Here is a 25,722-nt window from a genome sequence, read left to right on the forward strand (position 1 = left end):
AGATGGACCAATTGCACGTTTGATGAAAGCAATAGTTTGCTCGCGGACATACCTACGCCGCTCAATGTAAAAGTATACATAAAGCTTTTAATGTTACAACAATCCCCCCCTTTTCCGTCCTCATCCAATGGCAAAGTGGACCAAGTGGCTTGGTAAGAGGAAGTACTTTTTTGGACACGTTTCTGTAGTAGGTGGTAAAGGTGACAAATAAAGCTTGTTGTTGTTATGAAAAATATTCTTTACTAATTATTATAGCCCAATTCCGACAAAGCTGTTAAACCACTGGTTACAGTGCATACATATTCCTTTGTGAAGTCTTGGTGCATTCAATAACAAATGAAATTTGGAGACAAAATAGTTTTATTTTTCAGAAATTGTGCATATATGCAGCAAATTTGTTCAAGTGCCACAGGGTCAATCATATTGTTTAGACACATCACTTTACTTCTTTAAGTTTAATTAAAGAACTCTGGCTGTGCCAGCACTGTCTAAACCCACAAACATTCATATTAACAAGTACATTCCCCACCTTTCACATTAATGGCATTTAAACAGAAACAACCACCTCTGATGTGAATTATACTAAGGCAAATAAAGTATGATCATCTCATATGATTTGGCTGTATTCTGCAGAATGTCCCATGGTCTATATCCTTGCATTATTGGTCTTGATCTTGTTGTTGTTACAATGTAGTATCTGGTCAAAGTGGGGCTGAATGTTATTAGTTGAAACACTATTGATTTGAGTGTAATCAACTTAAGGACCATATTTCAAAACCTGATCAAATATATTGGTAAATAAAATCCTGATATGTAGTGGGCTCTAAATACAAAAATGAAAGTACTTAAAGTATAAGTGCCTCAAACAAACATTCAAATGTAAGTACATTAGTAAATGCACTTTGCTACTTTGATGAAATTAATTTCTTTCTTAATACATTGACATATTTGGAATTGGTCAGGTCAGAGTACCTGACCAATTAATGAATTGGACTTTTTTTAATGTATGAAAAAAGTTGCTGCAGTTCTATGGTCCATGGCTTAGTATAAAGCCTGCAATCAGGAAACAGGGTTAAATGCTGGAGTGCTGAAGTACAGGGTGTCAGTGTCTCAGTGCCCCAGGATGCCACACATGTAATTGAAGGCTGACGTTTTGGTTTTGTCTGCTGTTCACAGTACCAACCCTAGCAACCTCACTGTGCCACCCTGTTATAGTCATGTGTAAAGCATGAGACAAAAGTCAAGCCGTTCATCTCGCTATTGGAGGGAAAGCTAATAGGTGTGTTTCCCAGAATGTTGCAGAACTTAAACCTTAAACTTTGGCTGCACAACCTTTTGAATATTTTGAAAAATTAAGCATTTTAAGGTAATATACCTATTCATTCATTTTATTTATTTATTTATTTAAATTTTTTTTTTTTTTTTTCCATTTTCGTCATTTGTTTAACAATTATCAAGAAATCTCCCATGACTCCATCAATATATCATGAAGCCATTGATTAGGTCCAAACCCTAGGCTTGAGAAACTGCCTGTTCAGACCCAGTCAGATCTTTCTCCCAATACCAATACACTGACAAATATATAAATATCGGGTAATATATAGTCTGTAATCTGGCATTCCCTTACGATCTAGTCCGATGATGCCTTTATCTGCTTCGTATTGTCAGTCTTGGGCGGTATGATCTGAACCTGGAAGGGAATGAAGAATTCCAGGAGATCCTTTGTGTCTTTCAATTCAAGGGAATATTCCTGAGCAACCTTTTCTGGCGTCCATGTCTGAGGCTGGCGTTGATGGCTGCTGACGGCCTTGAGAGCCTCAGCAATGGTCAGTTTTCCTTTGGGGACGTCCGTGAGTCCCACCAGGCCATATGGGTCCCCTGGTAAACTGAACCTGAGTGGCCGACGCTCTGCTTCTTTGACCTGTGTCACTCCCTTTGGCTCCTGTTGAAAGACCACAAATAAGAAAATGGATTGTCAGATAGAACCCTTGACTGTGTGTTGAAATGGTTTAAATAAGATTCATGATCAGCTGATGATGAACCCATAGACATATTAACCTCTCACAAGAGACAGTATTCATTTCCTAGCTACAACATATTTAATGGTTTGATTAACTATTATTTTGATCACATCAACCACCTGGGCAGTACAATGGTTAGTGGTGCATTTAGCAGCTAAAAATCAAGATATTTTTCTCAGGATTGGTGCAGACCAAACTTCTGCCAAAATTTACCATAAATATTAGATATTGTTCTAGTAGATTAAAACATCGTGCTACTGTAGCTGTACCTGTTGGATATGTAAACAGGAAATTGTTACTAAAGTGATGATGCCAAATGTGTGCTCCACAATTAAATTCAGCTTACAGTACAACCTTCCAGTTGAGCAGATGTGTTTTCCATGGACATATCAAAAGCCTTTCCTCTCATTCACGTTCTCCCTCACTGACTGTCTCGCACTGCTCCTGCCACTGCCTCTCCCTCTCTGCCTCTCTCAACCCAGCTGGTTGAGGTAGATGGCTGCCCACCCTGAGTTTAGATCTAGCCAGAGGATTCTGGGAGGAAGACAAGTTTTTCCTTGCTACTGTCACCCAGTGCTTGCTCTTGGAGGGATATATTGGGTCTCTTAAACAACTCCATAAAAGGTTTGGTGCCTTGATGTAATTCTGTTATAATTTGGCATTTTAGAAATACATTTGAACTGATTTTGATTTAAATTGTCAGACAGGCCTTTTTTTTTTTTTTGAGAAACATGAACTTGTCAGTTTGTGAACTTTATGCAAAGCACAAAAAAGAGACTAAATCAGTGTTATGTTTGAAAACATAATACACAGTAATATGTTAAAAAAAAAAGGTAATATATAATACTAAACATTTTGGCAGGGTAGTTAACAGTCTAGTACAACACTGTAAACACTGCTCGTTTCCACACTTCTCATTCCTGATGTTTGTACTGCCAACAACCAGCATCACAGAGACTACATAATACTGACTATGAGCCTTACATAATATCAGCGTGATTGATGACTGCAACTGGTTTATAGCTTTGTATTATACTGTGACTCTTTAAAGACAAACCCTCAACATGAAAACCAGACTAACGATGACATCGATAGTGGGAATACTTGAGCTAGACTCTGTTCAGATATGAAACACGTGTAGACCATCATCTGTCCAGTCCCGAAGACTCTCCAGGAGACAGAAATGACTAAAACTGATGTCTACTCATTAAAAATAAAATATAATCTGTCATCAAAACCACGAGCAGAAACTGATCCGGTCCCAGTCTGACCTGTGCTGCTGGATCTTTGGACTCCACATACACGGACTTGAGGAGGGCCAGCAGAGGGTCGTTCTTTTGGTTCACCGGATCCACGATGGTCCCCGCTGCGTAAACACAACACATATGACATAAGACACGAAGAGAGGCTGAGCATTCACCTCAGAGCTTCAGCAACAGCACAACCAGCACGGCGTGACCTGTGAGGACTCCGGAGGACTCTGGGCCCTGTGCCGGGAACTCACCTTCAGAACTGGCGGCAGCGGCCGGAGCCTCGGTCGCGTGGCGAGGCGCCGGCTGCGGCTTCTCCCTGGAGATTTCCCGGAAAACTCGATTTTCCAGATTGAAATTTCTCATCATACGCACGACCCGGGCACCCATGTTGGTCACCAACGACCTATGTCAATAAAGCTAGTTCAAACGCAACGGCGAGAGAGGAGGTCCATTTCGCGTTGGAACAAGGCAATCGCATAAGTGTACAGCGACACCATGTGGTTGAACAATTCCAGGTCTATGCTTCCGCTGTATTGGACTTCTCGGAGGTCACTTAAAAAATTAAGCATAGTAACGAAAACAACTTAAACCTTCGTACAAAGTCACATTAATGCCAAGAATCTTGCCACATTTTGGGCATAACAGGAGTTGCTGTCACCCAGAAAATAATGAAGTTAAATAGACCGTGAAAAGAAACTACAGCTTGGTCACCTCCAGGGACCGACTGGATCATTTCCAGCTGGTCACTTCTCATGTGTGTCTTAATTTACTGCAGATGTTTCTGTAACTACACTAAAACCAATAAATTACACGGTATGAGGGGTAGGCTATATACAAATGTATGCATTTTTAAATAATACAGCAAACTTAGAAACATCATACAGTATACAGCCTACTGCAGAGATTTACATGCTTTACTTAAAAAAACCCTAACCCTGTACTTTATTTTCAATAAATTACTTAGCTAACGGAGAAATTAACAGAAAATGGAAACACTCAAGTAAAATTTAAATATCTTAAAATTGTATATGAGTAAAGGTTTGTATTTAATTGAAACCTCTGCTTATATATAAAGGTTGATATTTGCCCATTTGATTATCGGTTCACATACAGTGTACATCATTTAATAGTATTTTTAATCAAACTTCAATCAATCTGGTTCAATCAAAATTTAGTATGACAGAAACGCCAGAAATCCTTCCAAATGATTTAGCAAAGCAAAACTATTGTAGTGCTATTTCAGTTGCGTTTTTGAAGTTATTTGACCAGCAGATGACAGTATTTCATATTTGACCATTCAATGCAGCTGGAAAAAACACTTCTTTATTGGCTTTCTGGGGTCGATGTCCTATCAGTGCTGGTCTGAAATACACACAAAAGGGCTTCAATTATTAGATACACGAACCAGACAAATCAGCATTGCTTTCCACTCCGGAGTGTTTGGACCCACCAGACAACAGAGGTCACTTTTAATTTTGAAGGAAAAAGCGCGGAGCACATCTGGAGGTGATTATCTGCTCAATCATAACAAAACAACCCACTACATTTTTGTGCAGAGAGAGATGGAAAGGTATTCTTTTGATTTCACTCACTCATAAGCTCAAGAAGTTCCTGAGTTCGGCCGTTGACGAAAAACATCACACACACACACACTCGAACAGCTGATGGAGACAAATCAGTAACATGAATGTAGTATTATTATTATTATTATGACTATAATTACAATAATATTAGAAAAATATTCATGTTATTCAGTTAGTAATGGATATGCAGCCGTGACGTCTGACTTTTTAATTCAGCTACTGTTTGTAATTTGTAACAAATGATGTTGTTCACTGTGGATTTAGCAATTCGCTCCGGCAGCTTGGAGGAGAGGAGGATGACGACTCCAGTGTTTAGACTGTGTTGACTCAGAGAGTGAAGCACATGTGTCTCAACATTTTCAGTTGACAAATTCTAATTGAGAAATTCATCACTTGAGATGAACTGCAGACTTTGTACATAATGGACAACAGATTCTTTACTGCAGTGTATTGATTCCACCAGAAAATAGTTTTTCACAGCCAAAAGGGACATGTTTATATCTAATTAAATAAAAATTTCCACGCCAGTATTACTGCTGTATGACTGCTGAGCTGTGTGTATTAGACGAGGGAGCTTGATGTAATATTGTGCAGAGCTACAAATTAAAATAATATGGTTGATTAAATTCTTGACAACAGACCCATACAGAGAATTAATATATCCTACTATTAAGTATACACAGTAGTTGTAGTAGGATACATTCAATGCTGCTGTGATATATCTTATTCCTCTTCCAGAGTTTATTCAAAGTTTTTTCCTGATTTAGATCACTTACACTGGTTTTACTCTGACTTATTTGTGCTCAGGTCTGCTTGTTCAGATATAATAATAAATTTATAAAGAGTTTGGTCTAGACCTGCTCTATATGTAAAGTGCCTTGATGTAACTTTGTTATGATTTGGCGTTATACAAATAAATCTGATTTGATTTGATTTGTTGTAGCCCTTTAATTTACTAGAAACAAAGCCCTCAATGAGGCATCATCTTTTTACTGTGGTCCAGGTTTGTGGATCAGCCTTTCCCTAAGACCTGAGGGAAGGAGGAAGTGTTGACATTTTTATGCAAACTCACACTTATTCTGGTTATTTCTATTATTCAAAATTTTATTTGTGACTTTATTATCTTCCAAAAATATTGTTTATTTCTATTTTGACTTCAATTTCTTGTTTGTTTTAATGCTCCATTGTTTTTCCAGTCTTATTTTTCAGTTGTTTCCTCATTGCAAATTCAAATTCTTGAGGTTCACAACAGCGTTTCCCCTCCTTCATATTATGTTCTTAGTACTGTGTGTGCAAAGGGTTTGTGTGTGTGTGTGAATAGGGGGGTGTCTTTTGTATCACGGTTCCTGTGTTAAGCAGTTTGTGGTGTACTGCCAGCATGACAAATGTTATTTAAGGTGAAACTGATTCTGAGTTTTGCTAACACGGTTTGCAGTTTACTCAACACAACATAATGAATAAGCACTTTCACATGTGGGTGGAAATTTTATTCACAAATAGTAAAAAAAGAGAAACCATAAAAATAGATCTTGCTTTCACATATATACATTTAAATGCATTTCTATGAACTATGTAGACAAGACAAATCTCAAGTACAGCTGTGGTGACTGACTTATAGTGGCTAACCTTGAGATCTTTGAGACAAGGCAGGATCTCTGAACACTAAAAAGAACAAAACTTCACACAGACTCGGCTCGAAAGCTCCACAGAAGCTTATTACATCAGAGGTGATCTGGTTTCATCTTTCATCAATTCCTATTTGGAATCAGTTGTTTTTCCTCAACACCCTTTACGTAGATCTTAAAAGTGATGGGCCACTGTTGGAAAAAAAAATCTGAGCTTTCAGGAATGAAATGAGAATAGCTTTGAGAAAAATGGATGGAATTATGGGAATAAAGCTGCAATGCCAAGAAAAGTCATATTATGAAAATAAAAGTCCTAATGTTGCAAGAATATAGGTCTTCCTACTGCAAAAATTTAATTGCAAATTTGAAATCACTATTCTTAAGACCCTGAGGCATATTTATGGTTTTGGACTATGTAAGAAAAATTGAGTTGACTATATCAGGTGAATAAAAATCATAACATTACAAGAAAAACTGGTATATACCCAGAAAGTTACATTCTTATGAGAGCAAAGTTCAAGGAAGTCAAAATTAGGAATTACAGCATCATGAAATTACTCAATTAAAAAAAAGTAAAGATATTGGAGAATAAAAGTAAAACTTATATAATTCAAATATAATGTGTGACATTACATACATTCATAATAATGGGGGGAAAGAGTTGTAATATAACAATAATAAAAGCCAGAATATTACATGAATAAGCAGTAGTTATCTAAGAAGAAAAGACACATCTTGTAACATTATGCAACTGAATGATAACGTGTTCACAGTGGAACTGATGACCTCAGGTTAAGCCATAAATAGGACTATAGATGCATCTTATATTATGACTTTATCTTTGAAACATTGTGGCCTTGTTCCTGCATACTTTTTTGACACCTTCTGTTGGAATAAATTACAACTTCATGCTCCTAACATTACTTTGGGGTCAAAATATTTAAATTTCTTTTTCTTGAAAAGTCAGAATTTTTTCCTAATAGTGGCCCTGATATTCTGGAGTGAGATCTGGCTCAGACTGAGGACTTAGGTGTATTTCACTCACCACGAACAATTGGGCCATTTGATCTGTAGCTGTAAGACCCCCACACCCACTCATGATGTTAGCATTGTGTGTGAGAGCAGGAGGAGTAGAGGTACAGTAAGATGAAGCAGTCGATCAGAAGGATTGTGTAGAAACACCTCTGTGTGTGCAAGCTTCGACCCCTTTGAAAGCGAGTCAGCAAGACGGCCAGCAGCAAAAAGAAGGTGCCGGTGTTCAGGAGGAGGAAGAGTCTTATGTAGGAGGCTGCGCTGGGGAGACCCTCACTCCCTGCAGTGGCCACCATGTGAACCTCTTTGAATTTTCGGCCTTTGACTAAGCCACCCTTTTTGTTTTTGCGAATGTCTGTATAATCCATGAAGGCACGTGAGTCAGCATCACTCTCTTCCGGACTGTCCTCATATGTACGCTTTGAAGTTTTCTGCCTCTCCTTTTTCTCATTCACTTCAATCTGTGCAAAAATGTCAGGCAGACTCTCCGAAAGCTTCTCCCCAAGGCTCACCTTCTTCCCCCCTTTGCCCTTGCCCTGCTTCTTGGACATAGCAAACATCTTCTCAATGGCCTCTTCTGTCTTCCTTTTGTCAGAGAACTGGAGGAGACGTTCTGCAGTCTTACGGAAGCTGGCAGTATTGAGGACCCGTCCAAGGATGTGTCTCTCCATCTGCTGGAAGACGGGCTTGACATGCTGAAGGTTGTCCTCCATCACATTGATGTACTCCTCAACTTCCACTGGTGAGCTGTCCCCTGGAACTGCCCCCTTCTCAAATACAATCTTCTTGTGGTCCAGCAGCACCATAGAGTACAGCGGCTTACTTGTGACCTCTCCGGTTAGCAGGTAGATGGTGTAAGTGTGATCCTTAGTGGCCAGGTAAATATCCACACGCTGGTCATCACTACGCAGGCTGAAGCTCTGTACATCCACCCCTGGTCCAAAAAAGATGTAGGCCACCCTGGTGTGAGGATATCTTAATGGCATTGTGACATTCACATAGTTCGAGCCGTTGTATGGGTACCCTCGAGGGTAATTCCAGTAGCCTGTCACTCCTTTGTTACTGTAACCAGTGTCATCCATCCAGAACATCTTGTAATTGTCCTCACCGTGTGTTACATATGCTCCATGAACACCATCTACTTTTGTGCCCTGAAATGGCATATCTGTGTTGTGAAAGAAGGCACTCATGGCCCAGGTTGGACTGTCAGGATCTAAGTGAATGTGGTCCACAAGGAGTAGGAGCTGTGGGTGAAGAAGGAGCAGGTTCCTCTGAAAGTTCCTGATCTTCAGTTCTGGATTGTAAGCAGAACGTCCCTCACCACGTATGAATACCATTCCCTGTCTCTCCATAGCAGCTTCCACTCTGCCCTGGGTGTCAGCAGCCAGCCCCGCTTTGTATTTCAACCACTTAGAGTCGCAGGCTTCTGTAACCTGTCCAGCCCATGGCTTAAAGCAGCTCCCTGAGACGGCCGAGCCAAACAATACAGCATTGTTCAGCATAGTGTACTTGGGCCCATATAGTGCCTCTGTGATGAACGGGACACCATTGGGTGCAAATGTGAACGTATTCTGATCTGGGTGCTCGTGGCCGGCGTTAAAGTTCCTCCAACCTTTGATCCACTCTTTGTATTTATTCTGGTGAACAATGTCGAAGATTGCACGTCCTCCCAGTTTCCCTGACTTGAAGGAGACAAAGGTGTGGTTGGTGTCGGCAGGTAAAGCACTGCCATATGTCACCACACCCCAGTCCTCAAAGTAGTGAAGCTGAGATGTCCCAAAGTCCGACGGTGGCTTTGGCATCAGGTTTGGGTCATACCTGCAGAATGCAATGAGAAGACTGATGATATTATTAAAATTTGTACAATTTGTAAAAATTGTAAAATTATGTGTACCTTGACAGTATTCCATAAGTTATATGTTGCCATTAATTTTTCTGTGAGCCCACTTTTTATCAACTTCTTTATTCTGACCAGTCATTGACTACCTCAACAGGAAAAGGTGTTCATATGAAAGATCTCATGAAAATGCTGAATCCTGTGTCACAATATAATGTGGACCTGATGAAGAGTATGAACTGGGATAACGATCTAAGAAAAACCTGTGATGATCATACTGATAAGCACCAAATGGCACAAAATATTATTTTCCTTTGACAAATGTTAATTGCTAAATGTACGCTTTTTCCCCTAGTCTGTGTGACCAAAACTACAGGATAGCAACAGAACAATTAAGCAAATCAATATTGAAAATAATTGTTGTTGCATTCCTAACCCATTCAAATATCTGCACCTAAGTCCTTGCATTTAATGCAAAGTAGGTAAAAGTACATCACCAATAGACCTTTTAATAATCATCCACATGGGTACAATATGTCTCTCATTATCCAAGTGAATTGAGCAGCTTACCAGATGAACTCTGTGTGGAGTGTACACCATCGCTGGCCCTTTCCAGCCTGTCCTGGGCCTTCCATCACCCTGTTTTGATGAATCAGATCTGCCAGCCAGTTTCCACTGCCATTACGCAACACATAACGGTCCAAGAAGATGAGCTGGCTTTCCGGCCCATAGAACCAGTTGTAGTTGGAATCTGCGATGGCTACAGTCCGCTGAAATCCTGGTGCAAACACATAGTGGTGTCAGACAAAAAATTGTGTTTCATATTACATGAAATTGTCAGACTATGAATAAATAGCTGATTTTAAATTTGTAGCACCAATACGCAAAAAAATAACAACTTCAACTTCTTTATGACAGCTGTTTAGTCAAATTCTACAACTGTCCTTACTGTCCTGTTTATGATATTTCTGCAACAAATCAACGGAAGGTAAACCAATGTTTCCTGTTTACACTGAGTTCGTATGAATGCAGAGCATTTCTGACCTGGAGCTAAAACAGAGACAATTAAAAAAAAAAACATAGAGCAGAGATGTTGCCTTCAACTCTTCTCAGTGCTTACACTTCAAACTACCTAAACTGACACATGACTTAATTGAGCAATACCGCCTCTGAACACTTCTGACCAACATGATCTCCATAAAAGATACCCTCATTTGGAGGAAAACAGACCATAATTCTGTATGCAGTAAAGGTCAAGGCTAATTAGTGATTGACAGAATGTTCCAGAATAGAATAGAGAACGGGTCAGATCGAAGCCTCATTCTACCTCAGCTCTACCTTCTTCTTCTTTTTTTTTCTGGTTATGAAAAGCCAAGATGATGGACAAGTGGTTGCAAAGCGTCACAGTGGGTTGATATTTGGTCAACTTGCAGTTCTCTCCTACTACCATACTGCCTATTTTGTCTTGATATGTGTAGCATACACACAGGAAGTGAATGGAGAGCAATCAACTGATGCATCAACTCTACTATATTCTAAAACAACTCCCCTTCAGTAGATAGAAATGTTGACGTTGCCATCTTTCTGCTTGACTGTTTTTTCTGACATCTTGTTGTGTACATCACACTAAGCACTTCATGTCTTGCCTGCCTTTCACCTCCGCTTCTGCTTCCTTTTAATTAAATGCTTCAGTTTGAGAAAATCCAAAATCATGGATTACATTTTTTTAATTGTTTTGAATGTACTTTATGGCAGAAGCGAGCACACAAAATGTTAGATACACCTTCATCTGCTTTCTGTCAGCTCTATGCAAACACATAAACAAGACAAGAGTCATTGGGGGGACAGCAATGATCCAGACTACTTAAGAGCCAGATGAGGATAATCTGGCCCTGTCTTCCAGTCTGGTGGAGGGAGAAAGCAGCTATTGTGGCTCTTGGTTCTAGGGCTCTCCTGGCTGGTGTAATTAGAGGTGCTGTCTGAGTGCAGCAGACACAATACAGAAACTGTTGGCAGGGGGCTGTAAAATATCTGAGCCTGATCCAGGGGGCCCATCCTCTGCCTCTGCCCTCTTGCTGACCTTCAGATGAAATTTCCAGGATGCCACTGATCCCTGCAGGTCTCAGCTCAGCTTTGAAAGGCATCCAGGAAGGTAATAACTACACGCATGCATAACCCATATAAGCTGAGAGAAGAAGCTACTCTCTGATTTGGTAGCCTGAGGTCACTGCATGCATGTATTGGCATGCTTCATGCTAGTGTGGATTAGTTGGCAAATTAGGTAACCACTTAGTTATAGATTATTGCCTGCATATACCAATTTAGGACAATGTTTGGTGGCCCTAACAACATACAACCTAAGAAATCACATGTAAACAACACACAAAGAGATATAGGGACGAACCACTCACGCTCGCATTCAGACTTAGGGACAATTTAGAGTGACCAGTTAACCTAGACATGCATGTTTTTGGATGATGGGAGGAAACCCAGGCAGACATTGTGCAAACTCCAGGCCAGGATTCAGACCCGAAACCTTCTTATTGTTTGATGACAGGGCTAACAACTACGCCGCTGTACTGCCCTTTATACCAATCAGACCCATAATATATTTGATAGTTTTAAGCTTATCTTGTTTTCTTTTTTATTACTTTCTTGGGAAATTCTGTTTTTGCTATGTTGTGTTTTGTGTAATGTTATCGCTTATCTTTGAAGCACTTTATTTAAAATGTGCTATATAAGTGAGGACTGATTGACTGACTGAATAAATACAACAAAACCAAAGACTGTGAGAAAAGTGTTTCCAGGGGACACTAAAATGATGATGAACCCATCTAGAGCACACTAGCTGTTGAATACATGCTAAGGCTTTTAAATGTTTGCTTCTTCTCTTTGGTTGTCAATTTATTTGTGTTTCCTTGAATGTATCATATGTCAATTTCTTAGGCCAAACAAATGCAGCGGATGATATGACAGTTACCAGGCAGGATGGTCCTGTAGAGGAAGGCAAAGTGTTTCAGGAGCCAGGGGTGGTCGAAGTGGCCAATGGCAAAGTGACGCTGCACCAGGAACATATACTGGAACAGAGAGCGGGTGGTGTAAGTCCCATACGCCACTCCTTCATACAGAGAGCCGTCCGTCACATCCTGCAGAAGGACCATGGACTTCTCCATGATGGACAGCGCCTGCTTTGTCCACAGGTAGGCCTCCTGAAGGTAACCTGGAACACAGCAATTACGCATGGAATATAGCTATATTTGTTGCATATCTAGCCCTCTCATCATTGCTGTTTTTGATAGTGGAATTGCTTGGGAACACGTTTCCATTTTGGAGAGAGAGCTGAAATTTATCTCATTGAAGTAAATCTTTTGAAGGTGGAAGGTCTGTAAGCGATTTTATTATTATTTTCGATGATCCCCTGACCAAACCATGTACCCGAGTCAAACTACACTTCGTTGACCAGGTGTTTTCCTGAACTACGTTCATATTTTTAGTTCACAGATGTAGTTTCCAATTGTAATAACTACATTTCCAATTAAGTAGCCTCTAAATGTCCAATGCTTAGGCCTGGCAGGGGGTTAATTTAAATCAGTGGGCTTGCGATATAAAATATAAATATATAGTAGATCCAAATTCTTTTACAACTTCTTTAACAAAGTAAAACGTCATGTCTTTGCAAGTAGCTACCTAGAAAGTCTAAAGTAATCTTCACAGACTTTTTGAATGCAGTTGTGATAACTGTCAAGGGTTAATTGTTAAGTTATATCCAGTCCAGCTCGTAAAAACGAGAATGAGTACCAGATTTGGTCAGGACTGAGCCAAAGCCAAAAGACGTGATAAACCAAATCTGAGGAATACAAAACAGACTCATAGTAGATCTATTTAAGTGCAAATGGACACTATCTATCTAAGTTAGAAGCAAAGCGCTAGAGTTTGCTTCTAGACAAAGTTTTGCTAGTTATCTTGCTAGAAGAAGGTAAACAGTGGGAACATAATTCCTAAATATGCCGTAATATCCGAACTATAGAGCGCACCTGAATATAAGCTGCACCCGCTAAATTTAAAGAAAAAACTGTTTTGTGCATATATAGGCCACACTTGTTTAGAAACCGCAGGTGTCTGAAATATGGGAGGAAATGGCATATGGCAGGAATGATGTTACAGAGAGAGATTTCGCCTTTTTGCCAGATCGATCGACTTGAAAGCTGCATCATATGCATTGCTTCGTGTTTTTTCCATGAAGCGCAAAATATGACTGATTTGAAGAATTTAGTGCGGGCGCGTTTCATTTAATTCGAAGAATTTCATTGGTCCACTCTGACCTGTTCGGTAATTTCATTGGTCTGATGTGATGCTAAATGTATTGGTGGCATGAAGCTTGTTACCTGTAAATATCCATAAATTAGCCGCATATTTGTTTAAGCCACAGAGTTAAAAGCGTGCGAAAAAAGTAGCGTTTTATAATCTGGAAATTACGGTAACTCCTGAGATAATGTTGTTTTTTTTTAAATACATTTTCTGAATGTGCTTGGATTATTGACAGTATGTTCTCAGCGGAGGTTGAAGTGAGAGGCTTTAGGAGTATAAGGGTGTGTATTTTGTCACGAATAGAATTACTGAAAAACAGCAAACAACGTCCTCTTAGTCTGTTGCCTGAAGAAACCCTCCACAGCAATGCTGGGGAAAGCATGATGCCACTATGGCACACTACACCACATATGCACACATACGCTGGATCACACACATAGAGTTTACTATGAGAACAAGTGACCACATAAACACTCCAGCCACAGCTCTTTGAGGAATCCCTGGGCCATCAGCAGTAAGCTGTAGGCTGGGTGCAACCCGTGGTCCGCCCACCAGAGATGTCCCCAACAGAGTTTGGTTTGAGCGTGGGGACTGCTGGGCTAGACAGAGCAGGTATTTACCATCCATCAGGAACTCTTGGCATACATTACAACCACATTTACACAAGCAGAGCCTCACCAGCGCTCACACAGGCCACGTTCATTCTACAGAGAAGCAAAGGCTTCAGACATTTTCTTCAAAAGTAAAAACATAATGTGATCATGAGAAAAAAAAAATAAAATTATGATAGCTGCCATGATTTGTTTGTTTTGTAGTTAAATTTACTAATTTCTCAGTGAACTGGTGTGCAGCAGAAAAAGAACTATTGTGTATATAGTATTGTGTAAACAGGTTTTGCCTTTTTTTTTTCCTCCTGATGTTAGCAAACAACAGTGTCTAGAAAGCCATTCAAGCCATTTTTGCTTTGGTCTTTAATGAGTTCCACAGAGCTTACTTGTTTAAGCTGTCTCATGTCTCAGTGTCAGACTGTTGTTAGGAGCTGGGGAGTACATTGTGAGTTTATCATCTTTTTCAAAGAGAAGTTTTTAGTAATTAAACTGGGACAGAAAGATAACACTAGAGGACCAAAATCCCAGTGCAATCTGGGGTTGAATTTTTCTATTGTTATACTGTAGCTTTATTGGGGGCATGGCAGATGCGCCCCCTCAGACTCAGCTAGAGTTTGCCTCAGCTAAATGTTGGACATGATTTCATTTACAAAAATTCTGTTTGTCAGTTTCTTCTGGAATTATTAACGATACATGTTAGCAGTAGTTAGTAGCTATCTGTGTCTGCGTTCACCATACCTGGCTTGCTAGCTCAGCTGATTAACAGGATAATTAGCCAGCAAAAAGAATTAGCAAGCCAGGCATGCTAATAATGCTAATAATGCACACAGAAGTGTGTTCTTGTCACAGTTATTGAACTGGTATGTACTAAAGTCTCAATTCAAAACAAACCTCATCACAAGGCAAATTTTTTGGATCAGATGGGTGACGCCACCGAAGATGCATCCATCTTTACAGAGAGTATAGTCTACACTACAAACAAAAGCCGAGCTTGCAGGGCAGAAGATCAAAACAATGACAAAGTACAGTACATTGAGCAGAGGTAAGACTATGACAAATCTTTGTGGAGACATCAACACATAGCCGTTTAATCTGCTGTTAGCATGAAAACATGCATTTGCGCAGAGTCTGTTATGACAGTACTTTTTAATGGTCAACTTAACTGAACCATTGGTGCCATAGATTTTTCTTTGATAAAACAGAGAATATAGGTGGCATGTCACAAAATGCAAGTCATTAGGAGAAAATATGTGTAATTCATACTGTGCTGAATGGAGTGATTGCACAGCAGGGATGACCTAAGAAAGAATCATTACACAAAAACCAATTTAAAGAAAAAAACATACCAGACTATCTTCATCACTGCATGTACAGCACATGAACAGTGGCAGATATTAAAATATAATGTTGACTGAAGATGCTCATGTTTTTGGTGAAGGGTTAGGGTTTCATTCAGATTGATTCTGCTTGACCTTTAACCCTTTTATACCCACATTAAGGCTTTTCCGTTTCTTTATACCATGTTTTTTTTTCCTTGGAAAGTCGACATGTTTAAAAATGTCACCAAGTAATCCAGATGTTCAGAATCAGTAGAATCTCACCTAATTATATATGTTACTAAATACACTGTATTTATGGAAATAGGAGGTAGTAGGTCATAAAAAAGAAACAGTGTGTCATTAGCCATTCGCTTGTTCTAAAATGTATTATTTTTAATTAAAAATTAATATAAAATGTAATAGCTTTAAAAATCTCCCAGGCTGACATGCATTGATGCAGATAGGCATTAAAGTCTGGGTGGTCAGTGTGAAGGATGGGGCAGACAGGGCAGCCTGGCTTCACAACAGATGAACTATATTTAAACCGTGCACTGCTCCGTTGCTTCAAGGCAAGCAGTATGCAATCACCTGCATCTGGAATGCAAGGCTGCTCTAAGCTGCTGTCTTATCTGTTTATCTAAACAACACAGGTCTGTTACAGCTTTAAAGGAACCAAAACCACATGACCGCAACAACTTTTTTCTGTTCAGCAACTGTGTGTTATTTAAATAATGCACAAATAAAGGCCTGTCATGTATTTCGGCTGTGGGCTTAATCTATTGACAGAAAGAGTAGTGATTTATGACAGTTCACCACAAAATTACTATTTATTCTAACAGAATAATATTTGGGTGTAATATCCCTTTGCACAGGGATTCATCTAATTATTCATGTGTCAGCAATCTAACAAGGAGCTATTTTCTCACCCCTGCTAGGTATGAAACTATCACCTATGCATGCAGTCCCCAGGAAAGCACGCTTAACAAATATAATCTGTTTGTCTATTAACAAAGCACCCAAGCAGCGGCTATAAAAGACTTAATTCTTTGTAAAGAGCTGGACACAAAATGAAACAAAGCATAAAGAGGTTTCCTATACCTTTGTGTATACTTCCTATATAAGTGTTCACAGAACCTTAATCCTTCTACAAGAAAAAAAATAAAATTAATAATAATAATAAAAACCCTTCATATAAAACCATCATGTCACCATGGCGTTTCTCTGGAAGGTAGCAGTCATTCTGTACACATGGGACTGGATTGTTTGTGCCAGATATCAAATTTATGTGAATAAAACAAGCTGAACTGCTTGAATTCACCTTCTAATGGCCCATCACGCAGAAGAAAAACAAGAATAAGACGGCAGTCAGATCCCACAAAGGATGTACTAGAGAGACAATGATCCAAAGAAATTCTCACAGAAGGACAATGTGACAGTTGTGGAGAAGCTCATCTGGGGACCAATTACACAGGATTAGGAGCAGCTATGAAAGATATCCTCAGGCTGACAGGAGTGAAATTCCAAGGCAAGTCTCACCCTGACAATAATTCAGTTAATGGCCTATATTTTCACTTCCCCATTTGTCTTATTTCTATTGTGTATACCTATAACATATTTGCAGTTTCAAAAACCAAAAGCCATCTCTCAGGCTCTCTCTCAGGCTCTGGTTACATAAAGTCTGTTGTTTAATTTCTTCAAACAATTGTTTTCCTTGCTCTTTCTGTCTGAAACTGCTGACTTGTGTTTCCAAAGGACAGGGATGTTTGATAGCTAATAAAATGCAGAAAATATTTAAAATATAGGCTGCTTATAACGTACACACATATTTATATGAATTCTAAATTATTATTTGAAACAAAACACGTCATACAAAATATTCAGCCCAGCTAGCAAGTTTCTTCTTTATTGAGTCAGACCTCACCTAATTAAGGTAAAGAAAAACTGGTTGCACAGCAGAACAAGGACTAATGTCAACAGCTGCAATTAGAAGGTTAGCAGTCAACTGTTTTTATTCCACATTTTATATCAATTATAATTATATCTAGCAGCTCTTAATAACATGTCTGGAAGTGTCTGTATGAATGGATAAGATAAACTAACAGTCAAAAGTTTGGATACACCTTCTTATTCAAATAAATGGGAAAGTGTGTCCAAACTTTTGACTGGTAGTGCATGTTAAAGTAAGATCATCCTCAATAAGTTAATCTACCAGTGAAACAAATTTCTATTACTCTACTCATTACTCTATTCCCACCCAAAGCTGGAATGAATGCCTTGGCTGCCATGGTTTGCTTTGATGTACATTTCTGAGCATTTTAGATCAGTTAGTTTGTTCACTTCATGTTTGTTTTTGGACTTTTGATCTTTAATGATTTTGGGTTATTTCCTGTTTATAGTTTTAATGTAAGGAACTTGTTCTGATTCCTGACTTTCTTAATGTGTTAGAGCTGTGTTTTATCATCTTGTGATTTGAGTCTCAGTCCTTCTCTTTATCCTGGTCAATTGATTGGTTCTTCCTGACCTGTTTCACTTCTCTTTTGATTCAAATAGTTCCCTGTTTTTTGTGAAACCAAATGTTTTACTACAAACGGACTAGTTAACTTTTTTAGTTTTTTTAATATTTTTTAGGTTGTTTTGCTTTGCAGTGAAGGCATGAACAAGAGCACATAATAAAGAGTCACTAACCTTGGGTCATGTAAACCAAGCTTCCCGTGAGCAGAGCCACACAGTTGGTGGGCTGGTGGTTGTGCAGGTACTGGAACCCCCAGCCTCGGATGTAAGACTTCTCATACATCAGGCGTGATGCATTGCCAATCACCTGGAGGAAACGCTCCTGCTGTTCCTTGTTCAAGTACTCGTGCAAGAAGTCGTAAGCTGTGGCAAAGCCAACCAAAGAGTGCGCCAGAGGAACCTCATCCCAGGGGGCATCTTTGACAAGCCTGCAACACCAACAACACAGTACTGAGGACAGGGGCAGACACACATGGAGCTTAGAAACAAAACATGCAATGGTAAGCAGGTGTGAAAGTTTCACTCTTTAAATAAAACCTAAATGCTGCGTCATGAACAAAAATCCTTTCCTGAACAAAGCATTTTAATGAGCTTAAATACAGCTATAAAATGCCTATCCACTTTGAAAGCAAAAAAAATAAAGTAGCTTTTTTTTACACCACAAAGCAGCTGCACCCATAAAGATTAAAAATAGTAGCATTTACAAATTCTCTGCTGGTTAACAGGTACTGAGGTATAAGACCGCTGACTTCTGTAAAGAGCATGTGTCGTTTTACAACACATGCTCTTTACATACACAGGTGTTCTCAAATCAGTCTGGATGCTTCAGTTAAAGAGAAATCAAATTCAGATGTGGGGATGAAACCAACCAAAGAACTGTCTCTTAAAATGACTTGATTTCATTTAATGATACAGTCACTGAGTTTATCACTGGGTGATGCTACCTTAGCAGTTTCCAGCTCTGTTGTATACAGACAGTCTATACAATTAGACACTGACTCCAGGTCTATAAATTGCCACTAAAAGCCACTACTGAAGAGCCTTAAACCTGCATTCTCTTTTGACCATCAAGGCTTGACTCTACTGGATGTAAAAAGAGATAAAGATTGTCTTGAAATTTATGTGAAAATGTCCCTACTTCTCCTTTGATTTACTAGCTCACTGACATTTTCCTAATGAGCTTATGGTCTCAGTCTCTAGTTAAAAATTTTCATTCCAATGTGATGTTCATTTTTAAGAGATGCCCCCTTTAGACTGGAGCCATAATTTAATAATTCAATATAACCCTAACCCTTTTTCATTTACTTGCCAAGCCTCCAGCAACAACCCTTGTTCTTTTTACTTCTACCACTTGTTTGCTTCTACTTAAGTTAGCATGCTAACCAGGTAGCCCATCCCACTTGGCCTATTTTGTCGCTTTCTGATACAGAGTTGTCATAATAGTACAGTCACCATCTTAACTGGTAAACACACTGCTTGAAGTTCTTTGCAGGTCTGTCAATTTTGGCTATGTAGCATTATCCAACATCACACATATTTCATTTAAGTTCTGGTATATTGAGCTTATTTGTGAATACAATGCACTGTAGATCATTTTCTGAGCCACTTGTTTGGTGAGACCCATCTCTAAGTATTGAATTCAGAGTTTTGTTTTGTCAGCTTCTATCCGTGCTGTTGCCACTTTAATCAAGTCCACTTTACATCTGTAAGTCCTGTGCTTCGATTCCACTGAATATTTTATCAACTCAAGTCATTTAATTTGAAAATCACTTCCTGACTGCTGGTGAAGCTGTGCTGTGGGATTAAAGTTCTTTATGCTGCAGTTGGCTCATATGGCAAAAAGGAAAACTGTCATAAAATTACCAACACGTCACTACTTGATTGTATTTTGCATTATTTCAAAGCGCACAAAGTCTCACTATAGTCTGCTGACTGTGTAAACTATACATGAAAAAAAAAAAAAAAAAAAAAAAAGAAAAGAGGTGGGACAAAAGCAGGCACGAGGATGCCACAAAGTAGAAGTTCCCCATCGGTGGTTCATGGAGCTGCTGCAGACATAATTGAAGGTCATGAATACCACAGCTGACTCGTGAAGCCACTCAGATGTTGAGTGACCATAATAAAACGTGTGGCCAAGGAAAAAACTGTGTGTGAAAACACATGTTCGGTGGTTTCTCGTTCCTGCACTGTGGCATACCTAAAGATATTGTAAAAAAATGTTCCCTGCTCCATCTTCCCCTGCCACCCCCACCCCACCATTCCCTTCGTAACCCACCCAAAAAGAATTAAGTCACTGGAAAATCCCTCTTTTTCAGTTGAATGGCTGAAGGGAACATAGCAGCCATGCAACAAAATGGGAAGGATTAAGCTGCTAGACTGCTCTCCCTAACCCTGTGCATGAAGGAGGAGGCGGGGGTTACCTGTAAGAGAGAGCTTGTCCACACAGTTAAAAAAATTTGAGTTACCTCACAACTAATTCATTTATGTGCTCCTGTTCTGCTGTTGCAGCTTAAAATAGAATGTCTACATGGTTACTTGAAATTAGTACTGAGAATTAAAATGAAAAATAAAACAGAGTTGACTCTGCTTGAATGATGAATTCTATATTTCCAACACTACAGCAGCAGCAAGATGGACATGACTAATTAAAATTAGCTAGTTTTCATTGTCATATCTATCATTTCATTTTATGAAGTCAATATTTTTGACCTAGGATCTAGGAGTTGGAGGGGGTGCAAAATACATTATGGTTAATAAATGCACTTAGATAAAGTCTGATATAAGACGCAAACTCAGCACCTGCAGAAACCGACCATTAATGGGTATAGGGCAAGACTATGGCATCTCTCTTTTCCATGTCCAATAACATTATATTGATTTTGTTTTGCTGTTAAAATTATTTAAAGAATATTTTCACATATGTAGAAAATGGGTATTGACAAAAGGCCAAGCAGCAGATGAGCACTAATTCTCTAAGCTGATGTAAATATATGCAAATAAGTAGTAGAAGTTTACCATGGATCCCAAAACTGTATGTGACCATTCTCCAAGCACCATTTCACCCCTTTTGGTTCTTTAAATAAAAGCTGTGAAGAACTTAGAGGCATTGAATGACTGGAATTCACTTCTCAGCCAATTTGCATTTGCCAGCAAGAAATAATGGTCAACAAACTTAATCATATTGTAAGGGGAAATACGGTGGTGCTGAGGCTTGCTTGAGGTTCAGGTCCATGGCCAATTCTGAACAATTCCAGACGCGAGCTGTATGGATGCAGGCAGCTGACTTGTTGATTGCATTTCATTCAGGCTCAATTATAATTAAACGTCTAAAGATAGATGTTCTAGGTCCACCTGGTCTACCGATAGATGTTAAAGATACGTACGTTCTAAAGGTAGATGTTAAATGGTCCATTCAATCTACAGGTTTAAGGTTCATACAGTCTCCACATTGAAAATATCAAATGTCTCATTGCACAGGGAAATGCTCAGAGCTTGTATTTAGAAATGTTCTAAAGCCAGCCATCAGGACTTCTGCAACTTTTTGATGTCATACCGAAGAAGTAATCTTCACCTGCTTTTCTTTTATTCCCATCTGTGAAAACAGCTGGAAACAGAATCACTTTCTTCGTTACAAAGTGGACAATATGACATGTTTCACCATGTCAACAACATTCACCCACAAGGTCTGTATGAAGACAGAAAGACTGAATAATTTAGCCATGTGCTTTGTCATGGAAGCAGGGGAGATCGTCCTCTGGTAAGGCATACTGTTTAAGATGAGTTACCAGCTGCATTGGCTCCCAAGCCTAGGGCCCCTAGATTGTCCATGTTCACTGACCCAAAATGGCAGCTTTTTACAGGCATTTAATGCAGGTTCATTCGGCAAAGATAAGAATATGAAATTACTTACAGAAACCTAGCCTTAGATAATGTTAACAATTAGGGCAAAGTGGATGTCACTGTCTGGTATTCAACTCACATCTGAAGATTTCATTTCCTTTCATTGGGGGTGCATATTCTTAGCAGACAGCTGGTAAACATATTTCCTGGACCACAGACTTATCGGAGCAGAATGCATCTTTAGTAGATCTCTGCCCACAGAGAAAAATGAGAACAGAGGCTACAGAACCTCAGACGGGGAGGATTTAGCATTAATAACTTAATGTACACATGGAGGAGGAGAGAGATCAGGTACCATCTTTAAACTCAACTGACCTTTTTTCCCTTTTTGCCTGGAAGAAGAAAAACAGGCCTCCAATCTCATTATGCCACATTAAATAGATGAAATAGTAAAAAAGACAGAAAATCTACCAACTAGGCTGAGCCGCCATCCTCTCCATGTAGTCCTTGGCTAGTTCAAGGGCTCCGGCCCTGTGAGGGTACAGCAGACAGAACATGGACAGCACGCCCAGGTTGTTTCCATACACCTCGTTCCACCGGGCACTGAACTCTGCAGGGCTCCAGGGGGGCAGGTACTCCTCTGGGTGCTCCAGAATGGTTTCCCCAGCATCACGGATCCTCCTCGCCATATCCCGATGAGTCGTTGTAGCTGCATACTGCAGTTCCTCCACATCCCCCCGACTGAAGTATAACATTGGATGCCCATCATAGTTGCCCCCCATGAAGGGGATTCCTCCGCTGGGGTCCACTGTTGCCACCGTCGCCAGCACAGCCAACACCAACAGGCCAGGCAGAGGCCACAGCAGACTTATGAAGAAGACTGTGGGGGCCCCACGGGTGTGGGTTCTCATTGTTTCATCAAAGAGGATACAGTGGCATTGCCGAAGGAGCTCAGCTGAGAAGGAAAAGTGGGGGAAAAGAAGGATTTAAGAAAGCCAGCCCATACTCTACACAAAGCCCTGCATTCCTTGAATAATTAGATACAGCTGTTGCTCTGATGATGCAGGCTTTCCATACTGATGTTGGCCATTATTGAGCTACACAGCTTAAAAGAAGCCACAGTACTGTCACATAAAGTCAGTCACTGTTGCTCACATACAGACAGGTTTATACTTGCACAAAATCCCCATTTATTTACAATTTCCAAGAATAAAGTGATAAACTTGCACTATTTCCCACTGTGCACACTGTGTTACCTCATGTTCACCCCCCAAGATTTAAACGTCTAGAAGAAGAACGCTAAAGGTCATAAAACGCCGGGTGTTATAGTGACACAGCTCTGGTCAAGCAAAACAAGCTCTAAACCAAACTACTGGGCTTCACAGAAACATTAGAGTTGGCCCAGTGTCTCTGCTCCGAACATGAGGGTAAATTCCATGACCTTAGTGGAGCTGTTGGCAAAGGCCCCATGGAAAACCATTTGGTAGTGATTTAAACGACGTTTAGACTGGAGTTCAGTCTAATAGGTGCAAGTTTTCCAGGCTGTGCATGTAGTTTGTGTAAGACCTAATACACAAGGAAGAGGTACATCCACATGGTTCTTAACTTTAGATTAACTTTGAGTCCTGAGGTAGACATGAGGACATTCGACTTGTGGCCAAGAAAAAAAACATCAAGACGACTCGACTGTGGAAATTGTCACTGGGTAGCTCTATGTCTGCCATGAGTCAATGATCTGTTTTTAAAGCAGAGGCCTGGGGGACTGAAATAGACAAATTTAACACTTCAATAGTTTTTCACAGAATAATACTTAGGAATAGTTAGTTGTTTTGACCTACCCCATCTACTGTATCTGCACAGTCAGACATGCAACTAAAATTCTAATGGCTCATTTAATTTCTGAGTTTCAGGACAGATCATTTTTAGTAACTGTTATAAGCAATGTGAAGATGTTTAAATCATTGTAAACCCAAGGTCTTTTTGCACTTTGACACTTCATAGAAAAAAATCAGTTAATTCACCAGTAAAGGCTAAACTGATTATACAAGACTAATATGAATATCACACCTCACCTCAGTAGTCCCAGAGACAAACCTGACTTAGTGAGTAGCACAGAATATTCAAGTGGGTTCTCAGTGACATATTATAATGTGTTTGCTCTCATATAAAAAACAATCACATGAACATGAAAATCATGTTGCATTGAAAGACTGAAACTGGAGACCGAAACTTATTTGGAAAACGCTGACTGAAATCATACATCAAGTGAGAAATTTGGACGTTTTCTCACTTCAATGCAATCTAACTTTCTTGTATAACCATCGCAGTCGCCCTCTGATGGTTATTAGACTGAATGCGGATTTAAGCCCCAAAGTCACAAAGTCCTTGTTCTCCTGTTAGCCTTACAAAAGCCACATTTAGTCACAGTGAATCTAATTAAGAATATGCTTCCCCAGTATTAATGTTAATATTATAATAATGGCCATGGTCCTGCTTAAAGCATGTGTGCTACTGGAGTTACATTAAGTGTGTCTGACCTTTATCACTTACACTAAACCCTTGCGTAAATTGAAGGATTATTAAAACACCTAATAAATGTACAAATAACGCATCACTGTATAGAGAGCAAATGCAAAGATGGAACAGGACGTGTAGCTGCCCTTCCCTGGGCCTCCATTTCCTGCGCTATTCCAATGAAACATTCACATGTGTCAGTCACCATGGCTGTTGTTTGGAGCAAAGGTTTCGGCTTAAAGCCGCCAAGGGAACTACTCCATCTTCTTCTTTTTCACGGGAATCACATCCAGCAATGACCGATTCCAACTTCTAGTTCCCGTCCGTCCGTTAGGTTCATTAAAGGGGCCACATGTGGCTGTGGAGCCAGAAGAGCCGCTGTCCAGACGCTCCGGTGTCTTATCAAACAATAATATCGCTTAATCGATGCTATTGATAACCCGAAAGGAGGAGGAAGCTGAAAAAAAGGGAGCCGCCTTGCCGCGCGGACGTTTCTCCGTGGCGTAGGTTAAAATATGGTGACGTTACCTGTCGGAAGCGGCGCTCCCGGAGTCAAGCTGTCATGTCGTCCCAGCTGTTGGCGGTGTTTGGTGGCGGCTCGGCGAAGTCCGGATTCAGGGACGAAGCGCCTTCAGAGAGCGGAGGGAAGGAATTCGTGAGGTCGGAGGGAGCGTCATGTTGCGAGTGAGGAGGGGCTGCAGGAGAGAGGCTTAAAGGAGATTGATGAGGAAAGAGCGGGCCTCCTCCCACCGGGCTGGATAACCCAGGACCCGGTGCTCCGCTGGACATCAGTTGGTCCTGGTCTTCAGCTGGACCTCAGTTAGACCTCAGTTAGTCCTGGTCCTCAGTTAGACCTCTGTTGGTCCTGGTCTTCAGCTGGACCTCAGTTGGCCCTGGTCCCTCGGCTGGACCTCTGTTGGTCCTGGTCTTCAGCTGGACCTCAGTTGGTCTGGTCCCTTGGCTAGACCTCTGTTGGTCCTGGTCTTCAGCTAGACTTCAGTTGGCCCTGGTCCTTAGATAGGCCTCAGTTGGTCCTGGTCTTCAGCTGGACCTCAGTTGGCCCTGGTCCCTCGGCTGGACCTCAGTTGGCCCTGGTCCCTCGGCTGGACCTCAGTTGGTCCTGGTCTTCAGCTGGACCTCAGTTGGTCCTGGTCTTCAGCTGGACCTCAGTTGGTCCTGGTCTTCAGCTGGACCTCAGTTGGCCCTGGTCCTCAGATAGGCCTCAGTTGGTCTTGGTCTTTAGCTGGACCTCTGCTGGTCTTGGTCTTCAG

The 25,722-nt window shown here is 40.3% G+C and overlaps 2 protein-coding genes across 6 annotated transcripts; both read right to left on the bottom strand.

The window, feature by feature from the left end:
- Positions 1-293: 293 nt before the first annotated feature.
- On the bottom strand, positions 294-3,743 carry ndufaf4 (NADH:ubiquinone oxidoreductase complex assembly factor 4). 2 transcript variants are annotated; one of them, XM_029496712.1, is made up of 3 exons: positions 3,527-3,743; positions 3,293-3,391; positions 294-1,942 (listed from the first exon to the last, which is right to left on the bottom strand). In XM_029496712.1, the coding sequence occupies exons 1-3, from the start codon at positions 3,659-3,661 to the stop codon at positions 1,631-1,633; spliced, it is 546 nt and encodes a 181-aa protein (XP_029352572.1). In that variant the 5' UTR covers positions 3,662-3,743; the 3' UTR covers positions 294-1,630. The 2 variants fall into 2 exon arrangements, with proteins under 2 accessions (XP_029352572.1, XP_029352573.1); XM_029496713.1 differs by having other exon boundaries at positions 297-1,942; positions 3,293-3,387; positions 3,526-3,733.
- A 2,897-nt stretch (positions 3,744-6,640) lies between these two features.
- Positions 6,641-25,146, bottom strand: dse (dermatan sulfate epimerase). 4 transcript variants are annotated; one of them, XM_029496539.1, is made up of 6 exons: positions 24,980-25,146; positions 22,409-22,892; positions 18,272-18,525; positions 12,332-12,571; positions 9,922-10,129; positions 6,641-9,332 (listed from the first exon to the last, which is right to left on the bottom strand). In XM_029496539.1, the coding sequence occupies exons 2-6, from the start codon at positions 22,846-22,848 to the stop codon at positions 7,586-7,588; spliced, it is 2,889 nt and encodes a 962-aa protein (XP_029352399.1). In that variant the 5' UTR covers positions 22,849-22,892; positions 24,980-25,146; the 3' UTR covers positions 6,641-7,585. The 4 variants fall into 4 exon arrangements, with proteins under 4 accessions (XP_029352399.1, XP_029352397.1, XP_029352398.1 ...); XM_029496537.1 differs by having other exon boundaries at positions 6,641-9,353; XM_029496538.1 differs by lacking the exon at positions 24,980-25,146 and adding an exon at positions 24,657-24,943 and having other exon boundaries at positions 6,641-9,353.
- Between the last annotated feature and the right edge of the window lie 576 nt (positions 25,147-25,722).

Source organism: Echeneis naucrates, chromosome 24 (genome assembly GCF_900963305.1).
Source record: "Echeneis naucrates chromosome 24, fEcheNa1.1, whole genome shotgun sequence".
NCBI classification, from domain to species: domain Eukaryota; kingdom Metazoa; phylum Chordata; class Actinopteri; order Carangiformes; family Echeneidae; genus Echeneis; species Echeneis naucrates.

Excerpts from the sequence above, each read along its gene's own strand:
- ndufaf4 (XM_029496712.1), bottom strand. The coding sequence starts at position 3,661 with ATGGGTGCCCGGGTCGTGCGTATGATGAGAAATTTCAATCTGGAAAAT. Across the intron at positions 3,392-3,526 it reads CCGCTGCCGCCAGTTCTGAA|GCAGCGGGGACCATCGTGGA; the intron begins GGTGAGTTCCCG and ends TGTTGTGTTTAC. Across the intron at positions 1,943-3,292 it reads CCAAAGATCCAGCAGCACAG|GAGCCAAAGGGAGTGACACA; the intron begins GTCAGACTGGGA and ends GTCTTTCAACAG.
- dse (XM_029496537.1), bottom strand. The coding sequence starts at position 22,848 with ATGAGAACCCACACCCGTGGGGCCCCCACAGTCTTCTTCATAAGTCTG. Across the intron at positions 12,572-18,271 it reads CTTGGTTTACATGACCCAAG|GTTACCTTCAGGAGGCCTAC; the intron begins GTTAGTGACTCT and ends GCTGTGTTCCAG. Across the intron at positions 10,130-12,331 it reads CTACAGGACCATCCTGCCTG|GATTTCAGCGGACTGTAGCC; the intron begins GTAACTGTCATA and ends TGTTTGCACCAG.